The sequence below is a fragment of the Mobula hypostoma genome, chromosome 2 (assembly GCF_963921235.1).
Source record: "Mobula hypostoma chromosome 2, sMobHyp1.1, whole genome shotgun sequence".
In the NCBI taxonomy this organism is placed as follows: Eukaryota; Metazoa; Chordata; class Chondrichthyes; order Myliobatiformes; family Myliobatidae; genus Mobula; species Mobula hypostoma.
Genome location: NC_086098.1, coordinates 240568303 through 240590778, shown reverse-complemented (window position 1 = coordinate 240590778; position 22476 = coordinate 240568303). Strand labels below are relative to the sequence as shown.

The following is a 22476-nucleotide window of genomic DNA, read 5'->3' as shown; positions in this document are numbered from 1 at the left end:
CTCCCCACCCCCTCCTCTTTCTCCCCACCCCCTCTCTCACCCCTCTCTCACCCCTCTCTCTCCCCCTCCCCTCCTCTCTCTCCCCTCCCCTCCTCTCTCCCCCTCCCCTCCTCTCTCCCCCTCCCCTCTCTCTCCCCCTCCCCTCTCTCTCCCCTCCCCTCCTCTCTCCCCCTCCCCTCCTCTATCCCCCTCCCTCCTCTCTCTCCCCCTCCCTCCTCTCTCCCCCTCCCCTCCTCTATCCCCCTCCCCTCCTCTATCCCCCTCCCCTCCTCTCTCTCCCTCCCCTCCTCTCTCTCTCCTCCCCTCCTGCCTCCCCCTCCTCTCTCTCCCCTCCCCTCCTCTCTCTCCCCTCCCCTCCTCTCTCTCCCCTCCCCTCCTCTCTCTCCCCCACTCCCTCTCTCATCCCTCCTCTCTCTCCCCACCCCTCTCTCATCCCTCCTCTCTCTCCCCACCCCCTCTCTCATCCCTCCTCTCTCTCCCCACCCTCTCTCAGCCCTCCTCTCTCTCCCCACCCCCTCTCATCCCTCCTCTCCCCCCTCCCCTCCTCTCTCCCCTCCCCTCCTCTCTCCCCTCCCCTCCTCTCTCTCTCCCCTCCTCTCTCTCCCCTCCTCTCTCTCCCCCTCCTCTCTCTCCCCCTCCTCTCTCTCCTCCTCCTCTCTCTCTCCCCCTCCTCTCTCCCCACCCCCTCTTTCATCCCTCGTCTCTCTCCCCACCCCCTCTCTCATCCTCTCTCTCCCCCTCCCATCCTCTCTGTCCCTGTCCCATCCTCTCTCTCCCCTCCCCTCCTCTCTCCCCTCCTCTCTCTCCCCCTCCCTCCTCTCTCTCCCCCTCTCTCTCCCCCTTCCTCTCCCCCTCCCTCCTCTCTCTCCCCCTCCCTCCTCTCTCTCCCCCTCTCCCCCTCCCCACCCCCTCTCTCACCCCTCCTCTCTCAACCTTCTCCCGCTCCCCCTCTCCCCTCCCTTCCTCTCTCTCTCCTCCCCTTCTCCCTCTCTCCTCCCCTCCTCTCTCTCTCCTCCCTCTCCCCTCCTCTCTCTCCCCTCTCCTTTCTCTCACCCCCTCCTCTCTCAACCCCCTCTCGCTCCCCCTCCCTCCCCCTCTCTCTCTCTCTCGACTGTCCACCTCTCTCTCTCCTCTTCAAGCTGCATGGCCAGCAAGTGCACACAGAATGCTGGAGGAACTCAGCAGGTCAGGCAGCATCTCTGGAGAGGAATAAACATTGGGCCCTTGATGCCTACTGAGTTCCTCAAGCATTGCTCAAGGTTTCCAGCGTCTGCAGACTCTCTTGATTTCAGGATGCATGTTGTCCACTGCAGTGTCTACCAGTCCCAGAAGTGCTCTCCAGAAAACCAGCTGATGTGTGTGTGCCTATGTGTTTTGTAACTCCGTAAACTAATCAAAAGTCCGCCATAACGAGTCTAATCATTTTACTTTAGTGAGACATGGTGTCATGATAACGTATGCCATTCACATACTTTTACACAGGCAGAGTCAAGTAGAACACCTCCAGACTGCAGAATCCACAAACCACCTTAAAATGGTTGTTGCGTGGCACTACTCTGTGCAATAATTCTGCCCCAGGCTCCTGATGTGATGGACTCCGGTGTAGAGGGAGCATTACCGAGAAGCAGGTGGCAGAATGAGGCCCCATAAAGTGTCCAGACGGCGGTAAGGGAGTGTGCAGGCAACCCTATATGGTGTGGAACTATACTCGAACTAAAGGCTGACAAACATGTACTGTGGAAAAGAAGACAGAACTGTGCAAACAAAACATGAGTTGTAAAGAGTCCGTGAAAGTGAGTCTGCAAGTTGTGGATTCAGTTCCGTGTTGAGGTGAGTGAAGTTACCCACTCTGGTTCAGGAGTCTGACGGTCGAAGGGTAATAACTGTTCCTGAACATTGTGAGTAGTGAGAAGAAAGCATGGTTGGGGATCTTTGATAATGGACGCTGGTTTCTTGTAGGTCTCCAAGTAAATGTACTTGATGGTTGGGTGGGGGTGCTTTTCCTGTAATGGACTGGGCCGTATCCACCACTTTTTGCAGGCTTTCCATTTCTGGCCATTGGTGTTTCCATGCCAGGCCACGGTGCAACCAGTTAGGGAACTCTCCACTGTACTTCTTCAGATGTTTGTCAATGTTTTTGGTGACATTCAAAGTACGTATGCAGTATACAACCCTGAGATTTGTCTTCTCACAGACAGCCACAAAACAAAGAAAGCCAGAGAACCCATTCAAAGAAAAACTTCAAACCACCTTCCCCCATGTGCAAAAAAAACAAATCTCGCAAATGGCAACCAAGAAAAAATAGCAAAATACACAGAATATACAACACAACATTGAAAAAGTGCAAGAGTGTTCAGTTTCAAACTGTTCAGTATCAGTAGTTGCTACTCCTCATAACCTCTCCCCTCCCCCTCTTCCCCCACCCTACCCTCTCTCCTGTCCTCCCCTTCCCATTTCTTTCCCCTCCCCTCATCTGCAGCTCTCTCCCTCCCCTCTTGCCTCTCCTCTCCCTCCCCTCCCCACTCTCTCCCACCCACTCGCCACTCTCTCCCTTCTCTCCCCACTCTCTCCTATCTACTCTCCCTCTCTCCATATCTCTCTCTCCCTCCCCACTCTTTCCCTCTCCCTCCCCACTCTCTCCCTCTCCCTCCCCACTCTCTCCTTCCCCCTCCCCCCCCAACTCTCTCCTCTTCCTCTCTCCCTACCCTCTCTTGCTCCCTTCCTCTCCTCCCTCTCCCTCCCCACACACTGTCCCTCCCCTCCCCCTCTCTCCCTTCCCTCCCCCCTCCACTCTCTCCTTCCCCCTCCCCTCCCAACTCTCCTCTTCCTCTCTCCCTACCCTCTCTCGCTCCCTTCCTCTCCTCCATCTCCCTCCTCACACTCCCCCTCCCCTCCCTCCCTTCCCCCACTCTCCCCTCCCCTCTCTCCCCTCCCCTCTCTCCCCTTCCCTCCCCTCTCTCCCCTTCCCTCCCCTCTCTCCCCTTCCCTCCCCTCTCTCCCCTCCCCTCCCCCTCTCCTTCCCCTCCCCCTCCCCCCTCCCCCTCTCCCTCTCCACTCTCTCTCCCCCACCTTCTCTTCCTCCCCTTCACCCACTCTCTTCCTCCCCTCCCACTCTCCCCCCACCCTCCCTATCTCCCTCTCTCTCAATTCCCCTCCCCCTCCCCCTCCCCATCTCTCTCTTTACTTCTTTCCTTTGCTCTGTCTCTGTTTTTCTTCTTTCTCCCTTCCTCTCTATCTCCCTCTCTCCATATATCCCTCTTCCCCGCTCCTCCCTTCTCCCTCATGTTTTCTCTGGTCTCTCCTCCTTCCTTCCCAGTCGTTAGGAATGGTTTTGGTCAGGAACACAGGCTGACGTTTCCATGGACTGATCATTTGCATAGTCCTGCTGAGTTATTTCAGCATTGTGTATCTGTTGCTCTCGAACAACATCTATAAACAAAAACTAATTTCCCCCAGGATGAATAAAGTACGACTATGACTAAATTCACTGACAACACAACTGTGGTTGACAGAGTTTCAGATTATGACAAGAAGGCATACAGGAGCAAGTTTCCTCAGCTGGCTGAGTGGTGTCACAACAACAACCTTGCACTGAACGTCAGTAATACCAAAGAGCTGATTGTGGACGCCAGAAAGGGTAAGACAAGGGAACAGTCCGCAAAGAGGGGTCAAAGTTCAAAGTAAAATTTATTATCAGAGTACATACATGTAACCTTCAGATTCTTTCTCTGTGGGCATACTTAGCAAACCTGTAGAACAGTAATTGTACACAGGATCAATGAACAACACACTGTGCAAATGCAAATATAAATAAATAGCAGTAAATAACGGGTATGGACTAACAAAATAAAGAGGTGAGACCATCGGTTGTGGGAACCAGAAACAGAATGAGTGTAGTCATCCCCTTTTGTTCAAGAGTCTGATGGTTGAGTAGTGGTAACTGTTCCTGAACCTGGTGGTGCGAGTCCTGAGGCTCTTGTGCCTTCTACCTGATGACAGCAGTGAGAAAAGAGCATGGCCTGGGTGGTGAGGAGTTCTGATGATGGATGCTGCTTTTCTATGGCAAAGCTTCGTGTAGATGTGCTCAATGGCTGGGAGGGTTTTACCCGTGATGTACTGGGCCGAATCCACCTCCTTTTGTAGAATTTTCTGCTCAAAGGCATTGGTGTTTCCATACTAGGCTGCAATGCAGCCAGTCAGTACACTTTCCACTACACATCTATAGAAGTTTGTCAAGATTTTTGATGTCATGCCAAATCTCCGCAGACTCCTGAGAAAGTAGAGGTGCTGTTGTGCTTTCTTTGCAATTGTATATTTTATGATGGGTCCATGTCGGGCCCTCGGAGATAGTGACACCCAGGAATATAAACTTACTGACCCTCTGATCCTCCGATGATTACTGGTTCATGGACCTTTGGTTTCCCTCTCCTGAAATCTACAATCAGTTCCTTGGTCTTAAGGGAGCAAGTTCAAGTTCCTCGGTGTCAATATCTTTGCGGGTCTAACCTGACCCAACATATCAATATGCAGCTACAACAGCGGCATTAACAGCAGCTATTTTTCCATTAGGAGTTTGATGAGATTAGGTATTTACTCGCAAATTTCTATAGATGTACCGTGGAGAGCATTCTGACTGGCTACATCACCGTCTAGTATGCTGGGGGTGGGGGGGACTACTGCACAGGATCCCAATAAGTAAGATAAGTCCATGCAAAAACTCATTTCAGGGAGGTAGCACCCCTGGCCCCCGCAACCCCAGTCGACCTCCAAGGGTGTATGTAATACTTTGTTTAGTGATTTTGTCTAATCTGTAAACCAAGTTGGGTAAATGCAAAAAGTAAGACTAAAATACGTAGTTATATTATACCATGTTTATTCTATTACAACTTTAAGCAAGTCTATAGGGAGTTTGGCCTCATCACGTAGGACATCAATATAGTAGCTCCTTAGCATCCAGCCAGCTAGTTTAAATAACGTTAGCTATGCTAATGAACGAATGACACCTGTTAAACTCACCTCAACATGTCTTTTACATTTTAACCCACCATGGGCAATAGAAAAGTCACTGTTGCAAACAGTGCAGCGAGCAACACTGTCATTATTTTTGAGGTCGACTGTAAAGCCCGCCCACAGAGAAAACTGATAGGTCTACTCAGGGGTCCCCAACCCTTTTTTGCACCGCAGGCCAGTTTAATATTGACAATATTCTTGCGGACCGGCTGAACAGGGGGGAGGGGTGTTAATCACGACCGGAATATAGGCGATAAGTGGCTAATACACTCAATTTCGTTTCTAAAGGGGTTTATCTAACGAATTTAATATTAAACACACAGCGCGTATTTTCCTCGCATGAATATAGTGATATAGTCAATTATAAGTAACTTATAAGTCAATAGCATCATAACATTTTAAGTAATGTTTGGATATTAAACACACAGCACTTAATTTCCCCATATGAACATATAAAATCATTGCAACACACCAATATCGCTGAATCAGTGGGAGCCCTGCGCTTGTTTCCCTGCAACAAGACGGTCCCATCAAGGGGTGATGGGAGACGGCGATACTCGAAGTCTATTTCGCAATTTAGTTTTCGTTGCATTCATTGCAGAGATATGTTGGAAATGGAAGCAACATTTTCAGTGCTTCCATGGCTATCTCAGGATATTCAGCCTTGACTTTGATCCGGAATGCCGGCAGAGATGTTATGTCAAATATACTTTTCAGCCCGTCGTCATTTGCAAGCTCGAAGAGTTGATCTTCCCGCACTGACATGGATGACGCGTGCATAATGACCTCACCTGCGTTCAAATTCAACAGTGGCCGTGACAGGGAATGAGGAAAGGTGCAGCTGACATCGTTTCATGTCGCCAAATCATATCATATCCTCGCGGCCCGGTGGTTGGGGACCACTCTTAGCACGAAGAGAGACCAATCAGGATACTCGCTCTCCCTCCCCCTCTCAAAAAAAAGATTTCCGGCATATTGTATATAATTTCCGGGCGTCAGGGAGCTGCTATCAATATGCGGGAGACTCCCGGAACTGCCGGGAGAGGTGGGATGTCTGTAAGTCAGCCCCATCAAGGGCACCAGCCTCCGTATTATCCAGGACATCTTCAAAGAGCGATGCCTTAAAAAGGCAGCATCCTTCATTAAGAACCATCACCACCCAGGACATGCCCTCTTTGCATTGCTACCATTAGGTGGAGGTTTAGGAGCCCGAAGGCACACACTCAATGATTCAGGAACAACCTCTTTCCTTCTGCCATCCAATTTCTAATTGAACCCATGAACACTACCTCACTATTTAAAAAATATATATATTTTTGCACTACTTATTTAATTTAACTATAGATATATTTGCTATAATTTACTGCTTTTTTTCTATTACTATGCTGCCGCAAAGTTAACAACACATTTCACGACATAAGCTGGTGATATTAAACCTGTCAGGACTAACTCTTCCTTCAGTTAGTCCTGACGAAGGGTCTCTGCCTGAAACGTCGACTGCGCCTCTTCCTATAGATGCTGCTTGGCCTGCTGCGTTCACCAGCAACTTTGATGTATGTTGCTTGAATTTCCAGCATCTGCAGAATTCCTGTTGTTTGATATTAAACCTGTTTCTGTTTCTGATTCCGGATTTTCAGCATCTGCAGAATTATGGACAGCCCTTCTTCCCGTGATGCCGAGCGGCCACGGTCCCCACTCGGCCTGTTTCATCTTGCCCTTCCTCCCAGTGCGCACCGCGACAATGATGGCGGCCGAGTCACTAGGCGCCGGCGAAGTGGCCCGAGATGTGCTAAGCGACGGCCTTCTGGAGCTGCTGAAGCCGGGCGTGAGGGAGGTGGACCAGCAGGTTCAGGCGGTGAGGTGCGGCCCCGGGTACGAGGGGAGGCGGAGGCGCAGCGAGCGCCTGTAGGCCCGACTAACGGTATCTTGTGTTTCCTGCAGGGAGAGCCAGGTAGAGCTGAGGGAGCAGATCGACCGGCTGGCGGAAGGTGAGAACTGAGGTGTCTGTGTGGGGAGTCCGGGACAGGTGGGGAGGGAGAGAGGTGAGACGTCCAGTACAGGTGTGGGAGGGGGGCGGTGGAGATGGGTGAGGTGTCCGGGACAGGTGTGGGGAGGAGCGGGAGAGATGTCCAGGACAGGTGTGGGGGGGGGAGGTGTCTGGGACAGGTGGGGGGGGGGAAGAGGTGAGACATCCAGTACAGGTGTGGGGGAGGGGGGAGAGGGGTGAGGTGTCCGGGACAGGTGGGGGGGGAGGGGGGGGAGAGGGGTGAGGTGTCCGGGACAGGTGGGGGGGGAGGTGTCCAGGACAGGTGTGGGGGGGGAGAGGGGGGAGGTGTCTGGGATAGGTGGGAGGGGGGGTAGATGGGTGAGGTGTCCATTAGAGGTGAGGTGGGGGGGAGAGGGGTTAGGTGTCCGGGACAGGTGTGGGGGGGAGCGGGGGAGGTGTCCGGGACAAGTGTGGGGGGGGGAGGGGGGAGGTGTCTGGGACAGGTGGGGGAGGGAGAGCGCTGAGGCATCTAGGACAGGTTGGAGTCTGGGACAAGTTGGGGGGGTGAGAGGGGATTGGTGTCTGGATGGGGAGAGAGAGAGGGATGAGGTGTATGGGAGGGGAGGGAGAGGAATATGGTGCCTGGGACAGGTGGGGGGAGGAGGAAGGAGTTGAGGGAAGAAAGGTGTCAGGGAGGTGTGGAGAAGAGGAGCTGAGAGATGGAGAGTGGAGAGGGGACAGAGGGGTAGGGCAGAGTGAGAGAGGACTGAGAAGGTTCAGTGGGGGAGAGGGGAGCTAACGGGTTAGAGAGTGGATGAGGGGTCAGGTGAGGACAGGAGTGTGGGGAGGAGGCAAGGGAGATGGGGATAGAGGTATGGCATGTTAGTGTGCAAGAGGCTCTACTGGGCTGTGTGGGCTCGCGGTGACGGCCATGTGACCAGGTCATTGATCCCTGTTCCTTCCAGAGCTCTGCAGGATAAATGAAGAGCAGAAGGTGTCCCTGGACCTGGATCCATACGTGAAGAAGCTGCTGAATGCCCGGCGGAGGGTGGTGCTCGTTAGCAACATCCTGCAGAACGCCCAGGTGGGAGGCAGAGTTCCCATTCTGTTGATTTCCGGAAAACAGAAACTACTGCCCACTCTCCCACTGCCATACTCCATTCTGCACAAACTCTGCTGTCCACACCAAACTGGACCTGGGGTCTTTCACGCTACTTGTCACTTCACAAGTTCCTCCAGTCCCCACTCCCCTCACGTATCTACCCTTCTCCTCACTCCATCTTATCGCCCATCGAAACCCTTACCCTTGATTTCAAATTGTCTTCATGGACACTGCCTTTGACAATGTCCCGCATGGGAGGTTGGTCACGAAGGGTCAGTTGGTTGGCATTCAGTGCAAGGTGGTCAACTAGATTTAACATTGGCTTAGTGGGAGAAGGCAGAGAGTGATAGTAGATGGTTGTCTCTGACCACTGGGGTGCCGCAGGGATCAGTACTGGGTCCTCTGTTTGTCATCTATGTCGACGATCTGGATGATAATGTGGTAAACTGGATGAATAAATTGGCAGATGCCACCAAGATTGAGGGGGTTCGTAGTAGATAGCGAGGAAGACTATCAAAGCTTGTGTGGGCTGAAAAAGAGCAGGTAGAATTTAATGCAGACAAACGAAACAGCGTTTCTCTGGGGCCAGGGTGCGAAACACAGTACCCACAGCACAAGGCACATATACAACAGCAGTAAAATGCAGCCACACAAAAATATAGTCTATATCCCTGAGTTCATGAAAGTTGCAGGAAGCTACAGTCAAACGTAATACATCTTGTACTGGGGGGGGGGGTGTGGTAGGGAGGGCAGCACCAATTCCGGCGTGGTGCCACGCCATTCTGCCTCCGGCACTCTGGTGGACCGCACTGACTCCGTGCCTTTCTCCTGGGCAGCTGTAAACAGGCAACACTGCGGTTTGAGGCCGATTCCTCTCTACGACCGAGGCCTCGCAGCCACCCCCTCCACTGTTTGCCAATAAGACAACGAATCGGACTTGCAGCATTCCACATGACGCCTCTCTGTCACAGGCAGCATCACGGTCTGCACCAAGTCCAACTCCTTCAGTTTCTCTACCAACGAGCAACCCGCTGAGGAGGTAGACCTGAAATACTTTCAGTTCTTAATGTCCAGCAAGGTTGTGCAATCGTTAAAAAAAATACATTTAAAAAAAAACAATAACACTTTGGTTGGCCCCGTAGAAGCTGCTGCATCCAAGCAAGCCGCCATCTTTCCAGGAGTCATTACCACAGTTTTGAGCAATAGAGCACTGAGGATTGTGGTAGAACAGAGGGATCTGGGAATATAAATCCATAATTCCATGTAGTAAAGAAAGCTTTTGTCACGTTGCCCCTTCATAAATCAATGTATTGAGTACAGGAGTTGGGATGTTGTGTTGAAATTGTATAAGATGTTGGTGTGGCCGCATTTGAAGTCTTGTGTCCAGTTTTTGCCACCTACCTACAGGAGAGATGTAAATAAGATGGAAAGAGTGCAAAGAAACTTTACAAGAATGTTGCTTGGGGCTGACCTGAGTTATAGGGAAAGGTTGAATAGGTTAGGACTTTATTCCTTGGAACATAGAAGACTGAGGGGAGATTTGATATTGGTATACAAAATTATGAGGGGTAAATGCAAGCTGGCTTTTTCCACTGAGGTTGGGTAAGACTACAACTAGAGGTCATGGGTTAAGAGTGAAAGGTGAAATGTTTAAGGGGAACATGAGGGGGAGCTTCTTCACAGTGGGGGTGAGAGTGTGGAACAAGCTGCCAGTGCAAGTGGTTGATGCAGGGTTGATTTCAACATTTAAGAAATTTGAATGGATATATGGATAGGAGGGGTATGGAGAGCTAAGGTCTGGGTGTAGGTTGATGAAACTTGGCAGATCAATAATCCAGCATGGACTAGACGGGCCAAAGAGCCCCTTTCTATGCTGTAGTGCTCAGTAACTCCATAGATGCCACGTGATCTACTCCAGTTCCTCCGGTACTTGTGTGTGTTGCTCAGTATTTCCAGTGTCTGCAGAAACTCTTGTGTTTGAGTGCTTCCAGCAGATTGTGTTGCTCTGTACCCCAGTGTCTTGTGTCTCCCTGCTCCTTGGTGTCCTGCCTGTGTCATGGTCTGTCTATAGAACATGAGGGGGTGCTGACTGAACGTGGAATGGTGCAGCACGGGAACAGTTTTGTGCTGAGCCAACTAATGGTTCAATGGCCAACTAAACTAATCTCTCCTGCCTACACAATGTCCATATCCTTCCACTTTTCTCATATTTATATGCTTATCTAAACATCTCTTAAAAGTCCCTAATGTATCACCACTCCATACAGCATATTCCAGGTACCCACCACTCTCTGTGTTTTTAAAAAAAACTTGCTCCTTACAGCTCCTTTGAAATTAACTTTTTTCACCTTAACTGCATGCCCTCAGAATCTGGGGGAAAAGGTATTGTCTGTCTGCCCCATCTATGCCTCTCATAATCTTACAAACCTCTATCAGATCTCCCCCCAGCTCCACCACTCCAGAGAAAACTGGCTTCTTTACCACACAGAGGAGCTAGGGAAGTTGGGAATAGCTTTTGCTGTGCTCTCCCCCAGTCGCTGCGGTTTCCCCTGCACTTTTATTTATTCTTTCCGCTTTCGGGCTTGTTGCAGGAGCGGCTGAGACGTCTGAACCACAGCGTTGCCAAGGAGACGGCCCGGCGGAAGGCCTACCTGGAGTCCGGGATCTACCTGCCGACTCCACCCAGCAAGTGAAGCCTCCCCGGTGGCGCCACCGGCCGCTCAGGAGGAGAGAACCCAGATCACACTGGGGGTGGGAAATATTGCGTGTGCTCGGATTGATATTGAACCGGTGGCCAGCGAGACTTCCTACCCTCCACAGTGTACTGGGGTTGGCCATATCTCCTGAAGGCACAGAGTGAGGTGCTGCAACCCTACGCCTGTTGGCTTAGCGATCCCTCGCTCCGGCTTTTCCTTGTCCCCCCTTTTCGGAGCAGACTGGATGCTCCTATATCTGATCATTGAGCCCATCACCCCCTGCTGGGGTACAGCAGCTCACCAGACTCCTCTGTCCCGGGCCAGTCCTTCAAGTTGTCCCCAGGTGTAGCCCATCTTCCTCTCCCATGGATGAGGAGCTTCTGTTGGCGTCTCTGTAGCTCTGGGTTTTTACGGGATGGGTTGCTAACCGCACACCTTTCGCAGCCGGGCTTGAAACCGTCCATGGCAAAGTCATTTATATCTTATGGGTTTTTTTTGTCTGTTAAGCTTCCTGGTTATCCGACTCCCACCCTTCCCTGCTTCTCCTGAGCACTTGTGCAAACAGGATCCCGCCCCCTCTGCCATAAACCTGCAGTCGCCCTCGCCCATCCGTTCCCAGGCCTGACCCAAAGTCGGGAGGTCGGGAAGCACTGTGCGGGGTAATCACACTGCCTCTTCCACACCGAGAATGAAGAGAAGTTCTGCTGAGCTTCCTCGCATCTTTACACACCCCTCCCCTCCCCCACAATCCATCATTTATATCAGCAATGTTTTCCAGGCCCTGTAATGCTCCGGAAGTCCTGCAGACAGATGTCGGGTTTCCACAGACTCGCTACACGTCTCCCCTTCAGTCAGTAGCAGTTGAAGAAGGAACTTTATTTTTTGCTTTTTTACTTCCCGAAGTGCAGGAGGACCTCGTGTAACGGCTGACAGAAGCAAGTACATTGCGGTGTTGTACTTGTGCAGTCGTCGTGACTTGCACACTTTCTGTACTGGAGGTAATCACGGTGAATAAAACTACCAGGCTATATCTAGCTCAGCCACTGTTCGCCAGTTATTTTTTGTGTTACCTCAGGAGATCTGTAGGAAGTTGTCAAGTGCAGAACTTGCTGTCCGTACAATCCAAAGAGCCACCAGCTTTTCCCCACCTTCCCACACCGAGTCCACATCCAGCATCTCTTGTCTCCTTAAGCTTTGGTCACTCTGTTGTAGGAAAGATGTCATTAACACAGAAAGCACAAGGAAGTTTGCAAGAATATTGCGAGGACTTGAGGGCGTAAGTTGGAAGGGTTGATTTTATTCCCAGGAGCATAGGTGTAGTATTTATTAGAGATGCAGTGAGGAACCAGCCCTGAGCCTTGCAGCCCAGCAACACACTGACTTAACCCTAGCCTAGTACACGACAATTTACAATGACTGATTAATCTATGAACCGGGGTGTCTTTGAACTGTGGGAGGAAACCCACACCATTCATGGGGAGGATTACAGACTCCTTACACATGGCACTGGAGTTGGACTCCCAACTCTGATGCACCAAGCTGTGATCGTGTCGCACTCACCACCACAGTACCATGATACCCGAGAGATGTATAAAATCATGAGAGGCATGGAGTTTAGGTCAGAAAAGGTCCTTCAGCCCCTCGATCCGTGCTTACCAAGGTGCTCATTTTTAAGGTACTCCTTTTTGCCCCCATCCCTTTAAACCTTCACTATCCTTGTACTGTTCAATTATCTTTTTGATAAGGGTGGCACAGAAGCATAAGCGGTTAATGTGATGCTGACGCTCCCTGTAAAGGAGTCTGTACATGTGGTCGCGTGGATTTCCTCCCCTGATCCAGTGACGCGCTGATTGGTCACACAGGTGTAACTGGGCGGCTTGAGCTGGATACCGTGTTGTATCTCTAAATATTTTTTTTAAACTATTAAAAATCTATGGTGCACAGGATGAGTTGCCTATAACAGGTGTCTTGTCTGTCCGGAAGGAACACGTACCCAGGGGAGTATTTGTCCAGTAAGGCCCCTCCCTCAGCCTTGTATCGACTGGCCCAGCACCCCCTCAGGTCTCCCCACCCCTGCTGGAGTAGCAGGGTGAGGACAACACTCGGCCCTTTCCACCTCGTACTGATGTTCGTATTGATCCTGGGTCGTCTACCCGAGTGTACTTTTCCTGCTCCTTACTGCCCGGAAGGATCGGGGTATCAGGAATTCACAGTGAAGGATATACTTGGATTTGGCTTCCCAAAATGCAGCACATCTCATTTATTCAGTTTTGAAAAAGGTTGATTTGAAAAGTTACCATTCCAGATGCAAGTCAATGACTAACAGTTCAGCATGGACTAGGTGGGCCAAAGGGCTTGTTTCTATACAGTACCGTTGTGTTTTATGACTCTAAGCTCCCTTTCTTGACACACTGACTCACCTAATCAAAATCCCCCTGCAAATTTCTGGTAACCTTCATTTTCCACCGCACTGTCAGCTGCAAACTTACCCCATTGTTGCTACTGATGGCAAAGGGTTAATGGCCTGGAGGGGGGCCTTCTTCACCCAGAGGGGCATGAGAGTGTGGAACGAGCTGCCAGTGGAGGTGGGTTTGATTTAGGGGAGGTTTGGATAAGTACGTGGACAGGAGGTGCAGGTCAATGGGACCAAGCAGAATAATAGATGGGCTGAAAGGCCTGTTTCTGAGCGGTAGTGCTCTATGACTCTAACCTCAGCCTCCTTTGATGTAGGGAAACCAGTCTTGGACTATCTAGCCTCTCATAACTCCTGTCCTGGTGAATCTTGCTGCACCCTCTCTAACTAAATCACATCCTCCCTATAGTTGGCCAGTAAGAAGTGCACGCAATAGTTTGGGTGCAATCTTGCCAATGTGCCCCACCGGACCAGTACCAGACACCACCTTCACTTCCCTTTCAGGGAACAATATTGATGATAATGTGGTAAACTGGATCAAAAAATGAAGGATGACTTCATCGCAGTGGGCAGCGAGGGAAACTCTGAAAGCTTGCAGCGGAATCTGGTCTTGCTGGGAAAATGGCAGATGGAATTTAATGCAGACAAGTGCAAGGTGTTGAGACGACAAACCAGGGTAGGACGCTGAGTGTGGTAGAACAGAGGGATCTGGGAATGCTGATCCATAATTCCCTGGAAGTGGTGTCACACGTAGATAGGGTCATAAGGAGAGCTTTTGGCACATTGGCCTTCATAAATTAAAGTGTTGAGTGCAGGAGTTGTGATGTTTAACAGCTTTATCTCTCTTCACCATTGACAGGAATCTGAAAATCCTCACTCAGCCATTCAGAAACAGCTTTTTCCTCTCTGCCATCTGATTTTGGAATGATCCGGGCATACTACCTCACTGTTCTGCCATCTCATTTTGGGACGGTCCTGAGCAGTTTTGGTCTTCACCCAAACAAAAAGAACTCCTGCTCCTATTTTATCTGTTACCAAGCTAGAAGCCAGGGCGGGCAGCACGGCACAGATTCCAGAATGGTCCATCCACACTACCTCACTATTCCGCCTTCAGATTTCTCACGGTCCCTGTATACTACCTTGCTATCGCTGTTCATTTATTTTTGTAATTTATGGTAATTTGATTCCTTTGTGCTGTACTGCTGGTGCAAGACAAGGTACACATCAGTGATAATAAACCTGATTATGATTCTTCAGTTTAGCAGCAGATAAAATGGAGCAGGAATTATTTTTGTTTGGGTAAAGACCAAAACTGCGCACAGTACTCCATAGTTTGGCCACACTAACACCCGTCACACCCGCGATCGTACTCGGCGGCTCAGTAGCACCAGTGACGGGCTCAATTCCCGCCACTGTCCGTAAGGAGTTTGTACGTTCTCCCCGTGACTGTGTGGGTTTCTTCCGGGTGCTCCAGCTTCCTCCCACAATCCAAAGACTGTGTTGGCGTTAGTGAGTTGTGGGCATGCTGAGTTGATGCCTGCCACTTTGGCTCAATGGGGCTTCGGTGATAAAGGGTCGAGGCCAGGAATGTTATCTGTTTAAAATAAAGACAAAGTATGTGTATGAGGCCGGTTTTCTGTGCTCAGTGTCAGATGTGGGAGGTCCTGGAGACTCCCAGTCTCCCGGACGGCCACATCTGCACCAGGTGTGTCAAGCTGCAGCTCCTTAGGGACCGTGTTGGGGAACTGGAGATGCGTCTGGTCAGGGAGAGCGAGGAGGTGATAGAGTGGAGCCATAGGCAGGTAGTCACCCCAGGACCACAGGAGACAGAAGTGGGTAACAGTCAGGAGAGGGAAGGGCAAGAAGCAGGTACTAGAGAGTACCCCAGTGGCTGTCCCCCTTTAACAATAAGTACTCCTGTTTGAGTACTGTTGGGGGTGGACAGCCTACCTGGGGGAAGCAACAGTGGCCATTCCTCTGGCACAGAGTCTGGCCCTGTGGCTCAGAAGGGTGGGGAAAGGAAGAGGATGGCAGCAGTGATAGGGGACTCTATAGTTAGGGGGTCAGACAGGTGGTTCTGTGGATGCAGGAAAGAAACGCGAGTGGTAGTTTGCCTCCCAGGTACCAGAGTCCGGGACGTTTCTGATCGTGTCCACGATATCTTGAAGTAGGAAGGAGAACAGCCAGAGGTCGTGGTACATATTGGTAAGTCTGGATGCATCACGGCTTGGTACAGCTAATACTCTGCATGGGATCAGAAGAAACTGCAGAGGGTTGTGGACACAGCTCAGAACATCACAGGAACCAGACTCCCCTCTCTAGACTCTGTCTACATTTCTTACTGCCTCAGTAAATCAGCCAGAACTTCCTAAGATCCCACTCACCCCAGATATTCTCTCCTCCTCTCTCCTATCAGGCAGAAGTTGAAAAGGCTTGAAAGCACAGACCAGGAGGATGGCTTCTATCCCGCTTTTATCAGACTCCTGAGCTGATCTCTTGTACAATAGACACAAGAGAGTCTAGATGTTAGAAATCCGGAGTAACATAACACAAAATGCTGGAGGAACTGGACTGACGTAGGGTCCTGGCTCGAAACATCAACTCTTTATTCCTTTCCACAGGTGCTGCCCGACCTGCTGAGTTCTTCCAGCATTTTGTATCTCCAGCTTTGCTTTAGTACAAGAACACACTTCTTGTCCTCACAATCTACCTCGTTAAGATCTTGCAGTCCATTGTTTACCTGCTCTGGACTCATTCAACTGCTTTTACACATTGTAGTCACTGGGTATATTTAAACCAAACGATGACAAGCTCTTGATTAGTCAGGACGTCGAAGGTTACAGGAAGAAGGCAGGAGAATGGGGAGAAGGGGAAGAGAATAGGGTTGAGAGGGATAATAAATCAGCCATGATGGAATAGCAGAGCAGATTTGATTGGCTGAATGGTCTAATTCTGCTCCCGTGCCTTATGATTATTGATTTGCCTTATTCTAGCTCAATGCACTGTGAAATGATTTGATTCATGTCAACAGGTAGCAAAAGTGAGTGGGAAGTTGGGTGACTGGGAATCTTTTAAAATCCAACAAAAGGCAACCCAAAAAAATGATATAAGAAGGGAAAAGATGAAATATGAGGGAAAACTAGTCAATAATATAATAGTACAAAGGGGAAAAGTAAAAGTGGCAGGCCGACAAATCCAGGGCAAGCATTAAAAAGGGCTAAGAGAGTTGTAAAAGAGCGCCTGAAGGCTTTATGTGTCAATGCAAGGAGCATTCGTAATAAGGTGGATGAATTGAAAGTGCAGATTGTTATTAATGATTATGATATAGTTGGGATCACAGAGACATGGCTCCAGGGTGACCAGGGATGGGAGCTCAACGTTCAGGGATATTCAATATTCAGGAGGGATAGACATGAAGGAAGGGGAGGTGGGGTGGCGTTGCTGGTTAAAAAAGAGATTAACGCAATAGAAAGGAAGGACATAAGCCGGGAAGATGTGGAATCGATATGGGTAGAGCTGCGTAACACTAAGGGGCAGAAGACGCTGGTGGGAGTTGTGTACAGGCCACCTAACAGTAGTAGTGAGGTCGGAGATGGTATTAAACAGGAAATTAGAAATGTGTGCAATAAAGGAACAGCAGTTATAATGGGTGACTTCAATCTACATGTAGACTGGGTGAACCAAATTGGTTAAGGTGCTGAGGAAGAGGATTTCTTGGAATGTATGCGGGATGATTTTTTGAACCAACATGTCGAGGAACCGACTAGAGAGCAGGCTATTCTGGACTGGGTTTTGAGCAATGAGGAAGGGTTAATTAGCGATCTTGTCGTGAGAGGCCCCTTGGGTAAGAGTGACCATAATATGGTGGAATTCTTCATTAACATGGAGAGTGACGTAGTTAATTCAGAAACAAAGGTTCTGAACTTAAAGAGGGGTAACTTTGAAGGTATGAGACGTGAATTAGCTAAGATAGACTGGCAAATGACACTTCAAGGATTGACGGTGGATATGCAATGGCAGGCATTTAAAGGTTGCATGGATGAACTACAACAATTGTTCATCCCAGTTTGGCAAAAGAATAAATCAAGGAAGGTAGTGCACCCGTGGCTGACAAGAGAAATTAGGGATAGTATCAATTCCAAAGAAGTAGCATACAAATTAGCCAGAGAAAGTGGCTCACCTAAGGACTGGGAGAAATTCAGAGTTCAGCAGAGGAGGACAAAGGGCTTAATTAGGAAGGGGAAAAAAGATTATGAGAGAAAACTGGCAGAGAACATAAAAACGGACTGTAAAAGCTTTTATAGATATGTAAAAAGGAAAAGACTGATAAAGACAAATGTAGGTCCCCTGCAAACAGAAACAGGTGAATTGATTATGGGGAGCAAGGACATGGCAGACCAATTGAATAATTACTTTGGTTCTGTCTTCACTAAGGAGGACATAAATAATCTTCCAGAAATAGTAAGGGACAGAGGGTCCAGTGAGATGGAGGAACTGAGCGAAATACATGTTAGTAGGGAAGTGGTGTTAGGTAAATTGAAGGGATTGAAGGCAGATAAATCCCCAGGGCCAGATGGTCTGCATCCCAGAGTGCTTAAGGAAGTGGCCCAAGAAATAGTGGATGCATTAGTGATAATTTTTCAAAACTCGTTAGATTCTGGACTAGTTTCTGAGGATTGGAGGGTGGCTAATGTAACCCCACTTTTTAAAAAAGGAGGGAGAGAGAAACCGGGGAATTATAGGCCGGTTAGCCTAACGTCGGTGGTGGGGAAACTGCTGGAGTCAGTTATCAAGGATGTGATAACAGCACATTTGGAAAGCGGTGAAATGATCGGACAAAGTCAGCATGGATTTGTGAAAGGAAAATCATGTCTGACGAGTCTCATAGAATTTTTTGAGGATGTAACTAGTAGAGTGGATAGGGGAGAACCAGTGGATGTGGTATATTTGGATTTTCAAAAGGCTTTTGACAAGGTCCCACACAGGAGATTAGTGTGCAAACTTAAAGCACACGGTATTGGGGGTAAGGTATTGGTGTGGGTGGAGAATTGGTTAGCAGACAGGAAGCAAAGAGTGGGAATAAATGGGACCTTTTCAGAATGGCAGGCGGTGACTAGTGGGGTACCGCAAGGCTCAGTGCTGGGACCCCAGTTGTTTACAATATATATTAATGACTTGGATGAGGGAATTAAATGCAGCATCTCCAAGTTTGCGGATGACACAAAGCTGGGTGGCAGTGTTAGCAGTGAGGAGGATGCTAAGAGGATGCAGGGTGACTTGGATAGGTTGGGTGAGTGGGCAAACTCATGGCAGATGCAATTTAATGTGGATAAATGTGAAGTTATCCACTTTGGTGGCAAAAATAGGAAAACAGATTATTATCTGAATGGTGGCCGATTAGGAAAAGGGGAGGTGCAACGAGACCTGGGTGTCATTATACACCAGTCATTGAAAGTGGGCATGCAGGTACAGCAGGCGGTGAAAAAGGCGAACGGTATGCTGGCATTTATAGCGAGAGGATTCGAGTACAGGAGCAGGGAGGTACTACTGCAGTTGTACAAGGCCTTGGTGAGACCACACCTGGAGTATTGTGTGCAGTTTTGGTCCCCTAATCTGAGGAAAGCCATCTTTGCCATAGAGGGAGTACAAAGAAGGTTCACCAGATTGATTCCTGGGATGGCAGGTCTTTCATATGAAGAAAGACTGGATGAACTGGGCTTGTACTCGTTGGAATTTAGAAGATTGAGGGGGGATCTGATTGAAACGTATAAGATCCTAAAGGGATTGGACAGGCTAGATGCGGGAAGATTGTTCCCGATGTTGGGGAGGTCTAGAACGAGGGGTCACAGTTTGAGGATAGAGGGGAAGCCTTTTAGGACCGAGGTTAGGAAAAACTTCTTCACACAGAGAGTAGTGAATCTGCCACAGCAAACTGTTGAGGCCAGTTCATTAGCTATGTTTAAAAGGAAGTTAGATATGGCCCTTGTGGCTACAGGGGTCAGGGGGTATGGAGGGAAGGCTGGGTTCTGAGTTGGATGATCAGCCATGATCATAATAAATGGCGGTGCAGGCTCGAAGGGCCGAACGGCCTACTCCTGCACCTATTTTCTATGTTTCTATGTTTCTATGTTTCTAATATAAATCAGGATACCAAAACTTTTTTTTTTCAGTTATATAGAGTTAAGGGTAGTTGAGAATTGAAATTGGACCTCTGAAAAATGATACTGGTGAGATAGAAATGGGGACAAAGAAATGGAAAATGAACTAAATGGATACTTTGCATCAGTCTTCACTGTGGAAGACACTAGCAGGGTGCCAGAGGTTCGTGACTGTCAGGGAGCAAGAGGGAGTGCCATTGCTATTAGAAAGAAAAAAGTGCTCGGCAAACTCAAAAGTCTTAAAATGGATAAGTCACCTGGACCAGATGGGCTACATCCCAGAGTCCTGGGAGAGGTTGCTGAAGAGATAACGGATGCATTGGTCATAATCGTTCAAGAATCACTTGATTCTGGCATGGTCCCAGTGGGCTGGAAGATTGCAAATATCACTCCACTCTTTAAGAAGGGAGGAAGGCAAGAGGAAATTATAAGTTAGTTCCCCTAACCTCAGTGGTTGGGAAAATATTGGAGTCCATTAATAAGGACAAGGTTTTGGGGTACTTGGAGACTGATGATGAAATAAGTCAAAATCAGCATGGTTTCTGTAAGGAGAAATCTTGCCTGACAAATCTGTTAGAATTCCTCAAGGAAGTAACAAGCAGGGTGGACAAAGGAGAGGCAGTGGATGCCATTTAATTGGACTTCCAAAAGGGATTTGATAAGGTGCCACAGATGAGGCTGCTTAACAAGATAAAATCCTGTGACGTTACAGGAAAGACACTGGCATGGATAGCAGAATGGCTGACAGGCAGGAGGCAGCAAGGGGAAATAACAGGGACCTTTTCTGGTTGGCTACCAGTGACTAGTGGTGTTCCTCAGGGGTCAGTATTAGGACAGCTACTTCTCACATTGTCAGTGATTTAGATAATGGAATTGATGGCTTTGTGGCAAAGTTTGTGGATGATATGAAGATAGGTGGAGGGGTAGGTAGTGCTGAGGAAGCAATGCGATTGCAGCAGGACTTAGACAAATTGGAAGAAAGGGCAAAAAAGTGGCAGATAGAATACAGTGTTGGGAAATGTACGATAATGCATTTTGGTAAAAGGAACAATAGTGTGGACTATTACCTAAATGGGGAGAAAACTCAAACAACAGAGGTGCAGAGGGACTTAGGAGTTCTCAGGCAAGACTCTCAGAAGGTTAATTTACAGGTTGAGTCTGTGGTAAAGAAGGCAAATGCAATGTTGGCATTTATTTCAAGGGGAATAGAATATAAAAGCAAGGAAATAATGCTGAGGCTTTATAAGACACTAATCAGGCCACACTTGAAGTATTGTCAACAGTTTTTGGCCTCTTATCACAGAAAGGTTGTATTGTCGTTGGAAAGAGTCCAGAGGAGGTTCATGTTCTATAGTTATATGTTATATATGAGGATGATTCCAGGAATGAAGGGTTAACATATGAGGAGCATTTGGCACCTTTGACCCTGTGCTCACTGGAATTGAGAAGAATGTGGGGGGATCTCATTGAAATCTACCGAATGTTGAAAGGACAAGATAGGGTGGATGTGGAGAGGATGTTTCCTGTGGTGGGGGTATCCAGAACTGGAGGGCACAGCCTCAAAATTGAGGGGTGACCTTTTAAGACAAAGGAAAGGAGGATTTTTTTTTAGCCAGAGAGTAGTGAATCTGTGGAATACTCTACTGCAGACTGTGGTGGAGGACAAGTCCGTGGGTATATTTAAAGTGGAAGTTGATCGTTTCCAGGGCATCAGAGGAGATGGTGAGAAGGCAAGTGTATGGGGTAGGGTGGGCTCTGGGATCAGCTGTGATGAAATGGTGGAGCAGACTCGATGGGCTGAATAACCTAATTCTGCTCCTCTGTCTTATGGTCTAACTATGCAAGACAAGATTTTCACTGTATCTTGGTACATGTAACAACAATAAACCAATTTCAATACCAATAAGTGCCAGTATTGCATCTTGCTACACCACTACCCCGACAGCCTGTTCCAGCTCAGGAGATACAGTATATGCAGTCTTGCTTTCCTCTCTTCAGTTTCCATTCATTTTTGCTGCCTTCAATTCCTTTGGCAGTAAGAGAACCCTTTGCCTTCTTGAATATACTTAATGACTTGACCTCCACTAGCTACTGCCAGAGAATCCAACCCGTTCACCATCCCATGAGTGAATACATTTCCCTGATCCTGTGTACACACTCAGTGGCCACTTTATTAGGTACACCGGCACACCAACTCGTTAATGCAAATATCTAATCAGCCAATCATGTGGCAGCAACTCAATGCAAAAAAGACATGGAAAATTTATTAGGATGTTACTGCCATTGTAATGTATATAAATATGTATTTGACTTTTGGAAAAGTACTAGACTTTCTGATATTACTGTATTTGGAGTGATTTGGGGAGTGTGGGAATTTAGCGGGTATACTTCCCGTCTTTTTGCTCCACACTCCGACTTGTTAGGTGGTGGTAATGCTCCTTATGTTGGTCTGTCAGCTGCCATTACACTTTACAAGAAGAACAAGAGTTGTTCAGACCAAACATCGGATTGGGGAAGAAATGTGACCTAGGTGACTTTGACCGTAGAATGATTGTTGGTGCCAGATGGGGTGGTTTGAGTATCTCAGAAACTGATCTCCTGGGATTTTCACACTGAGGTCTCTAGCCACTGGGTATATTTAAACTGGAGGATGATTGGCTCTTGGTTAGTGAGAGTGTTAATAGTTACAGGGAGAAGGCAGGAGAATGGGTTTTAGGGGTAATGGTTCAGCCACAATGGAATGGCAGAGCAGAATTAATGGGCCGAATGGCCTAGTTTGCTCTATGTCTTATGGTCTTTCCGTCTTATGGTTACAGAGAACGATGCACAAATAACCCCAATAAACATCCAGTGAACGGCAAGTTATCTGGGCGGATAAACCACACTGGTTCAATCTGACAAGACGGTGACAGTAACTGAAATAGACACGCGTTACGACAGCGGTGTGCAGAAAGCATATCTGAATGAAGTGGGGACCAGGAACTGACACCCTGTGGCCACTTTATTCGGTACGGGAGGCCACTGTCCTCCCGTAAGAGCCTGGGCGTGTATGTAAATAACCCCTGGTTCCGGGCTTCCCAGCATCACAACATTTGCCTCCCATCCGGAAT

The 22476-nt window shown here is 48.7% G+C and overlaps 1 protein-coding gene across 1 annotated transcript; it reads left to right on the top strand.

Moving 5' to 3' along the window:
* The first annotated feature begins 3459 nt into the window (after positions 1-3459).
* On the top strand, positions 3460-11829 carry snapin (SNAP associated protein). The gene is made up of 5 exons (XM_063032346.1): positions 3460-3637; positions 6648-6870; positions 6952-6998; positions 7963-8081; positions 10691-11829. Exons 1-5 carry the CDS (start codon positions 3475-3477, stop codon positions 10790-10792), a joined length of 654 nt encoding a protein of 217 aa, XP_062888416.1. The 5' UTR covers positions 3460-3474; the 3' UTR covers positions 10793-11829.
* Positions 11830-22476: the final 10647 nt, after the last annotated feature.

Coding starts and splice junctions, on each gene's coding strand:
- snapin (XM_063032346.1), top strand. CDS start 3,475: ATGACTAAATTCACTGACAACACAACTGTGGTTGACAGAGTTTCAGAT. Junction 3,638..6,647: donor GATTGTGGACGCCAGAAAGG/GTAAGACAAGGG, acceptor CCGGATTTTCAG/CATCTGCAGAATTATGGACA. Junction 6,999..7,962: donor GATCGACCGGCTGGCGGAAG/GTGAGAACTGAG, acceptor TGTTCCTTCCAG/AGCTCTGCAGGATAAATGAA.